Here is an 8,869-nt window from a genome sequence, read left to right as displayed (position 1 = left end):
GGGATGCAACTTTAAGAAAACACGCAATGGTTTCCGCAGATTAAAGCTTCAATAAGCGAGATTATCCCTCCCTATAAATAAAAACGACCTCTTCAGGCTACTTTACGCAAAGTACTTGTTGCATGTTAGCTGCCTTTGTTGCCGCTGGTGAAGTACAATGTCGCCTTAAGAGAAAAAAATGAACAATAGGACCAGCTTTGCATAGCTTGCGTTGCAGACGCATCAATTGAAAAAAAAAAAAAACCATACCTAACGCAGCGCACACACAACACCAGCAGTGCCTCCAGATATCACAGTGGCCCTTTGCAGGAATACATAACATGCCGAAAGCTTATTCCCACAGGGTGGGTGGCGGCGCTGGAATGGAGTGGGCGCTAGTCCATGTGCACGGGCGAACTGCTCTCTGCTGGTCCTAATACGCGCGCACTTTGTTCTTCGCGCATCACCGCTGTTACGACGTCGTGACGGGGGGAGGAACTCAGTCAGTCAGTCGCACAATCACATGCGGCAGCACTGGTCGTGATGAATGGCGCTGGCCTGCGTAGTCTGGTCCTGGGTGACCACGAGCCGTGGACAGATGTAGGTGATGACGGGCCTCCGCACCTTAGGGCCACCGTCCTTTTGCTGGTCGGCTGAGTCGCGACTGATGCGACTGGGCATCAGCAGCGTCTTCTCGATGATGCCTGTGGGCGACTCGCACATGAGGAAGAGGGCGAAGCTGATGAAACAGCTCCACACGAAGATGGTCACCGTGCTGGACACCTGCAGGGCGCACCCAGTGAATTTGCGTTAATAAAACGGAAAGCACAAACGGTAGGGGCGACCGTGCGTGCAGCCATTGTTGTGCACGATAAACACCAGCAATAAACACCAGCGACAAACACCAGCAAGAAAGACAAACAAATTAAGAAGAATTAATCTGAATTAAGAAGAATCAGAATAAACCAATTGGGAAACAATGTAGTCCATGTTAGAATTGAATTAACAGATAGCAATGCCAATCAAGAACGTCCGACTTAATTAGAAAGTAGACATAGCAAATTAAGAGGAATCAATGTGAATTGCAAGGAAACAAAGTGGCTTGAATGGAATGAATGAGTGAATTAAGATGAAAAAAAGTGAATTTACACAAACCCCGGTGATTTAAAAACGACCAAATTCAAGTATGACACGAGAAAGTAATAGATAATGAATGCGAAATAAAACGAAATAAATAGGTTGATTCCTCTTAATTTCTGTCTATTTTCTAATTTAATTTAATCTAATTTAATTCAGTATAATTCATTTTGATACAAGCGAATCTTCTCAGCGACCCACCTTAATTTATTTTGATGCCAGTTATGTGACGCTTGATTCGCATTTATTCCTCTCCATCTGCTTTGTCTTCGTAATTCGGTCCATCTGAATTTAGTTGTTTTCATGTTATTCATTTTATCTTACTTAATTCACTACTTTATTCACTTTAATTGCATTGAATCCTCACAATTTATTTCGCTTCCTATTCATTTTTAATACGCCTGGTTTCATCTTAGCACACTTTGACAGCTGTCAGTTAAGTTTCATTTATCTTTATCAACTTGAAGTTACCTTGATTCCCTGAGGAATCCACCTAATTTAATCCCTTTTTAGGTTGCACTGATTCTTGTTATTTCACGTGTCTTCATGACTCACTTTTGTTCCGGTTATTTAACTTTGATGTCTCTTAATTCACTAGTATCATTCCTAATTCGCTTTTTCATCCTCCTTAATTCGCAGTGTCATCGCCTAATTCTAAATCTTCCTCTGGTTCGCTCTAACTGCCTTTACATCGCTGGAGGCGTCCAGGGGCTTTTTTATACGACGCCTGATGATTACCGGTTTTCGCTCAAGGACTGTGAAGGTCGACGGAATGGTCAGACGAATAAGCGTTCTCTTTGTCTAAGTTACATTGATCACACTGATACATTCAGTCATATAATACAGTTATCAATATAACAATGTTGTGTTCCAGCAGCTTTTTTCCCTCTATGCGAAACAGGCAACATCATTCCGCACGACCCTCCGCTCACTCTCCGTTCACTGCGCTCAATGACCTCAAACCATGACCACTTAAAGGATAAAAGCCGCTCCAGGCAATACAACTGTCGCCACCATCGACCAACTACCAAAACCGGCGCATTAACTCGCAGCCCGCAACTAGCCATTACACGTAGCAGTTTGACAGAACCATGACGTGGCAGGGGATCCGAGCGGCGCCCGCTCTGCGCGCGCCTCACGAGCGGTGCCTCCAACGCGTGATTGGTTTGGAATGGAAATGGAAATCAATAAAAACTTTTCATTGAATAAAACCTTTCATTTTGCAAGTACCTGTGGACGTCGTTTGCGCAAGTTGCGCCATCGGTTGAACACTAGATCAAACGATGAAAAACAGGAAAAAAATGAATACCGAGAGCTCCGCCCACCATAGCTCCACTTAATGAGTTAGCGAGTTAGCCGCTCTTCTTCCCTGCCGCAGCAAGGTTTCTCTTCGAACGCGCCATTTTTCTTCTTCCGGGTTTGCTCGTTACAAAGGCATCTTTTACAGTGCGAGGGTCCACTTTTTTTCTGACGGAGTAAGGGAATACGCGGACAACTTTCTGTGGCAAAGGAGCGAAAACTATGGGGGAGGGGGAAGAGGAGCCAACCGCTCTGTGTTAGCAGGTGGTAGTGCGCCAAAGTGGTTCCCAATGAACTGGTTCCGGTTACAGTTTCGGCGTGACAGACAGGCATTTGATAGTTCATTTCTTCGCATCAGCTTTGTGGTGAGAGCGCTGAACCACGATCACCGAGCATGCAGGCATATTGCCGTCGCCTTTCTTTCCTACGCTTCGTTTGAGTGTAAACACGAGCCAACGCTTTGACCGGAGAACTCAGACCTATCGTGGACTATACCGCTCAACTCTGTATCGTTCAGAAGAGAAGCGAATTTTATAAGCGCTATAGTTTTGACAGAATGCACCGATTTGTAAACTTTTCTGGACCTCAAAACTGGGCAGCGCCACCGGCATGTGTTGCGTACTTACATAGCACGGGCGCGAAAGAGCGGTGTGCACACAGGCTTACGTTCATGGTCGCTTTCGCCGGCAAAGTGGCTAACCGAACGGATTGCGGTAACGGCGGAGGGCCCCGGTCGCATCAGTCGCACTTGGGCGTATACACTTTGCAAACCACCCGCTTCGTTTGTATGGACATCGAAGCTTCTTGAAAATCCTATGCGGAGAATGAAGTGGCGACTTGCTGAGAACCGTCGACAATGACGCCATTTTTTTTTATTTGGGAGGGAACCATTGCGACACCAGCGGCGACAACCCCAACCAAAAAAATCCGAAAATTAAAAATTAATGCCATCGGTGACATATCTTGTGGCTAGTAATTTAGTGGAATTATCAGTCCAAGTCTAAAGCAGGAGAATTATATAGTCTTGAACTGCTGAGGTTACCCCCAGCCAATTATTTTTGTTGAACTACTTCCACGTGCGTAGTGAAAAGGAGTGGTTCCGCTCCGCTTGACTGCATTGTCACAGAAAGATGTCGAAATTGGCAGCGTAGAAAGCGCATTTTAGGGGGTCAAGCGCTACGGCACGGCTACAAGCACACAAATTGCGCAACCGGCATGCCAACAATGCTTACGGAGATCACTAAAATGCGTGAAATGGTACGCTCGATGCCCTACGTTTCGTCGATTTTCTCATCCGACACCCGTGCGGAGCAATGCAGCCGACACACCCTTTTTTTGTGCGTAAACGATCTCTGAAGGTACTCGCAAAAATGATGGTTTTATTCATTGATAAGTTTTAAATCAGGTTACAATTTACGTTTACAAATAAACCTGACTTATCAACTTCCATGATTGTGTAGCTTTTGTTTTATTTTAGTGTTTTGTTTCTTGCTGACGTCACTAGAACTTCCTGGCTTCCGTCCACAGCGAGACGGAATCACGCGCCGCCAACAGCGCTCCCGACGGCCAAAGCGTCCTCTGTAACAGCGGCGGCCAAAACCGCCGACAAAGACAAGCTAATCATGTCTGGGTGGCCGCGCACGCGCACATGCACGCTATCTCGAACCCGATGTCGCATCGGTGCCACCGATAGGCGTCGCCGGTGCATCCCGCGGCACGCCGCTCGAATGTCAGAGCTGTTGCGGTCTGTATGCACCTACATGGACATGTACAGTCGTGGAGAAATGAGATGAGAACACGAAAATAAGAACCAGAACACGCAAAATTGAAAAATACTGTTTGTATTTAAAAATACTATTGGTATATTTGGAAAGCCGCATTTCACAACTTTGTTTTCGCAACTAGGCCATGCGTCATTTTGACTCGCATGGAAAGAAATCACGCTATTCGAGCCCTCTGGTTCATATTTTCGCGTTCGCGTTTCATTTGATCCATGCACAAGCTAAAGAATGGTTTGAAGGCGTATTCGCTCACAGAAAATGCGCCCTAAAGAACAACAGAGAAAAGCCTGCTTCAAGGAAGGCTGCACAGGACCCGTGACATTTACTCTCTTTTTTTACCTGCCCAAAACAGTTCTGAGCAGTTCGGGGGCAGCCCAAAAGTGCTCTCGCAATAAAAGTTATATGGGCAAAGAAAAAGAAAATACGGAGCTGCACTATAGCTGTTTTGAGCAGCACAAAATGAAAATTAAAAGAGTCCGGTTAACACCATAAGGTTGCCTTTTGTTTCAGAATTTCCCTGCTGCTGTTTTCTCGTTTATAGTATATTTTTTGAACCGCATATTAGAGATAACGGCGGCTTCTACGATTTTAATGCGCAAGCATCCCTTGCCGAGTACCGGGGCGCGAATACTGTAATGCCTAGTACCTGCACTGAAATGCGTAATGGACATGTTAAGACTTTAACGGCAATAACAGCGCCCGTTAACAAGTGTAAAGAAACTAACTAACGAAACTCGCCAAATCTGGTTATCGATTGCAAATCTGGAAATCATCGTCCGTCGCAGAAACTGAGAAAAAAACACGAAATAATAAAATGAAACAACGGAAATAGATTGAGGAAATGCAAAAGCTTTATATAATTCAGCGCCTTATCTTGGTCACAAATAATATACATAAGAAACTTAAAAAAAAACAAGAAAATGACGTTGCAAAACCAGAAAGGTCTGTCTAGCTCCCCACCGTTACGCTATTAACAAAATGAAAAAAAAAAAACAACAACAACAAGATAGAGATGCGGTTTGCGTGGACGTGTTGTTTCAAAGAAGAAAACGTAATGCTTGAGAAAAGGAGAAACAGCGGGAGAATGTCTCAGAATTTGTAGACAATTCTCACAATGTTTGTACTTCTCCTGCAGATTTGAAAAAAGCCAGTGAACTCACCACTGCCATGACGGAATAGTGGACCCTCTCCCTGGTGAGGGCGAAGCTGGCAATGAAGTACGGCATGTGCACCAGGTAGACGCCGAACGAGAGACGGCTCAGTGGCACAAACGCCCGCCACGAGAGGAAGCGGCCCACGAAGCCTGCGTTAATGCGTGCGCCCAAGTTGGAAAATGGGATCAGCTGGAGACCAAAATTGTGGTACACGAACGCGGACGCTGCGGTAGAAATGCTGCGCTGCTTATACCCGTATTTACGAAGCGTCAGTGGGTGGGAGGGGATACCTTGCAGTCAGCGGATCGGGAAACAGGGAAACGGGGTTGGAAGCAGGATCATGACGCCTATTTACGCTCTAGACGTGACATAGCCCACAGATACACACTCCGACATGTCAGTGTAGCTAGTATTGGTCCTGCTGACACAGATTTGCTACGTTCGAGCGGTACGGGACGTGGCCTATAGTACTTCCTTGTGATGGCAAAACTATCGGTTGTATTCACTGGCGAGGCACGCGTGCAGGCAACCTTGTGAGTGCGCCGTCACTGGTTACGTCGGGCTCCGCGGGATGGCGGTACTTGTCCGCGCTAAGTACATGATATGTGCTAGACGTTCCCAACTCTACCCCACCGAACGCAAAGTAATAACTCGAGTCCAATGTGAGTGCGATTAATAACATCTGTGTTGACGCCACCGTTGAAAATCGGGTTGAAACGGAGCAGACGACGCACGCCGGTGCTTTTTTTTTTTCTTCTTCGGTGTGCGGACGCATGGGCACAAGCCACGCCATGTACGTGGCGCTTCGGCAATGTCCGTGGTCGTTTCCATTGTTGCCAGGCGAAGACATTGACAGCTAAACTTTTTAGTGAATACCACCTATACAAAAATGCCTGTGCGTCTTCTTCGCCCCAAGGTACCCTGGCAACTGATGAAAAGAACTGAGGGAAAGTCCTTTGGTGTATCTTTAGGAATGCGTGGGCATCTGGTCGCTCTTGCTCGCGTACTTGAGGCTCGGACCCATGCGCACGCCTTCGCTCCGGGTGCGGAAATGCGCAGCGCGGCGTTTCTCCCCCGCCATTCGTTCGTGGTGCTCGCCGTGCTGTGCGGTTCGACCATGTCAGTGGTCACTGCCGATCCTTTGGTTGTTGACCAGTGTGGGCATTTCGCCGCTGTCAATCGCCCTCTTTTGCCGCCTACTGGTCCCTGCATTGGCGGCACACTCCGTTCTACGCTGGGTCTCCCGACGACGGGCGGCGCACCGCTTCCCGAGCAAGGCGGGCAGCTGAGCGAAGGCAGCGACACCGCTTCAGCCGGCTAGGTTCGGCGTCACCTCTCTCCGCACGCGCGCGGCCGTTCCCTGTTCCCCTGCCGACCTCTGTCCCTGAATCAAGCACAAATATTTGGCCGACATGACCATCTTTTGATCACGCAATAAAACTGCCACCAACGGTGGAGATTCGGCGGACGCTGAGTACTACCTTCTGCCAAGACATTGCACGTTGCGAGCAAGAGGGCTGACCCCGGCGCACGTGCATCTGTTCCAGTCCAGCCTGTACGAGCATGACGTCTGGGAATATTAAAGACGATAGTCTTTCTTGGGCTACTTAACCCAGAAATTTTGGTCTGTCTGTATGTCTGTCTGTCCGTCTGTCTGTCTGTGACTCGATTCAGCCACCCGGCCAAAGTAAAATTGATATTGCGCAATAGTCTTATATACTCACAGCCACATGTAAACGTCTAAGCCCGGTTTATATGTTCATACTTGTCAACTTTGTTGAACAAGAACAAGACATTACGCAAATAGAAGACAAGAAATTAGTACACAAGGGATATTTACAGTGTTCCTTTATTAACAAATTCATGGATGCTCGGTTTTTCGATAGCAAATGATATTCTACATCTACTGCAGATAACCGCCGCCTCCTGGCGGCATATCAAAAATCACGCGGCAACAGCAACGAAAGGTTCCACTAGCTAGGCTCCACGTTCTGCTTAGAACGCACGTGGAGCACGGCCACGCGGCTCTATAAACCTTCTAGTCGGCCGCCTCCATTCACGCGCGTCTCCGCCGTACTGCAGCGCTGGCATCGAGGAACCCGGCCTGTAGCAGTGGAACGCGGTAAATTCAAGCCGCCTTGCGCAGACCTTTAGTGTGTTTACCTTGGAATGAGCGCAACGGTACAGGAACAGCATGAGAGGTGAGCGGGAAAGCAGAGCGGGGCATTCCCTTGGCAAATGTCTACAAAGACTTTTGACGACATTTGCAACGAAAGGAGCAGATACGCGGCCAATTTTTTAGGAGTCAAATAACGTGGTGGGCATCCTCATCCGCCCAATGTTGTCCCTTGGTTCTAGTGACTGGTAATTCGGGTGCGTTGTGGTGGGGCTTACCCATGGGAATGCATGGGTATAAGAACACCATTTATTTGCTGACAGCTAGCGTAGTCCAGTCCTACCAGGCTGGGCACAACATATATAGTACAACTAGCCCTCCGTTTCATATCTGGTTCTGTGCTGGGTCAAAGCTGATGGGTTTGTGTTACGACCGTATTGAGGAACACAAAGGCACTGGGAAGTTTGCGCGTGCGTGTGTGCGCGCGGGGGGGGGGGGGGGGGGGGAGTTCATGTTCATGTTCACCGTATTTCTGCCAAAGTCTCATTTTTTCTGGCGCTCTCTTTCATTTCAAGATGATGTGACAGCGTGCGTGGGCACCAGTGCTTCATAAGATAAACCCCGAGTTTTATTACAAGAGATTTTTACGTGCGTACCTTGGGATCCGTCTGTGTTACTTTTATGGACACATAAACGTCACGCACCAAGCAGCACAGCATTGCTAACGCTACATCACGTGCATGCTTACCAGCCTCGCGCTGTAAGCGCAAATACACCTAGGGTAATGTAGCCCTTGAGCTTGTCTTGACTAGCGCCAAGCTGTTCTTGGAGTCAGTATATAGCGAAACAAAGGGCGGCTTTCCTGGTTGCACCGCAAACCAGGAAAGCCACCCGGGTTGTTCGGGTTTTCCGGACAACCCGGGCAAAAATTACGGGGTTAGAGTGACTATTGAAGTGGTTTGGGTTGTGTGATTTGTCAACGATGAAGGCGTTGCGGTCCTTCGCTAATACAGCCGAGTGTGCGGTAACCATTTTCGGTAACCCCGCTCTGCCCTAGTGTCGTGCAGCTAAGCGGCAAGACATCGGTGCTTTTGCTTTTGGGCAGCCTTTCCCATTTCCTTGGCATTGCGCCAACTCCGACCTTGTGCTTGTCTTTTCGCGTCCTGATAACGTGGTGGCGCTCAAGCTGCCCTGCTGAACACTATCTAGATAAAAAATCCCAGCTTCGTAATGTCATAGTCCCCGAGTCACCACTTTTCCTTTTAACTGATGCGGAAATCGATCTTTATTTGAAATCTGCAACGTTGCTCTTTTTTCTTCTATATGGTACATTAGAAAAAACGTTGAAATTGTCTAGATTCTCTTTCCTAGATGTCAAAATCAAGCTTTCTTGACAAGCAGGC

General features: G+C 47.6%; 1 protein-coding gene across 1 annotated transcript in view; it reads right to left on the bottom strand.

Moving 5' to 3' along the window:
- Positions 1-349: 349 nt before the first annotated feature.
- Positions 350-8,869, bottom strand: part of LOC144158531 (nose resistant to fluoxetine protein 6-like) — a 64,407-nt gene continuing 55,887 nt past the window's right edge. The window contains exons 14-15 of the mRNA XM_077689494.1: positions 5,357-5,499; positions 350-762 (exon numbers count right to left, since the gene is read on the bottom strand). Of these exons, the coding sequence (XP_077545620.1) occupies positions 499-762; positions 5,357-5,499 (407 nt within the window). The 3' untranslated portion in view covers positions 350-498. The remainder of the gene's footprint in view (positions 763-5,356; positions 5,500-8,869) is intronic.

The sequence above is a fragment of the Haemaphysalis longicornis genome, unplaced genomic scaffold (assembly GCF_048455015.1).
Source record: "Haemaphysalis longicornis isolate Haplotype H1 unplaced genomic scaffold, Haemaphysalis longicornis Haplotype H1 scaffold_1, whole genome shotgun sequence".
NCBI lineage: Eukaryota > Metazoa > Arthropoda > Arachnida > Ixodida > Ixodidae > Haemaphysalis > Haemaphysalis longicornis.
The sequence above is the reverse complement of the archived record's forward strand: the minus strand, read 5'-3'. Positions and strand labels throughout refer to the sequence as shown.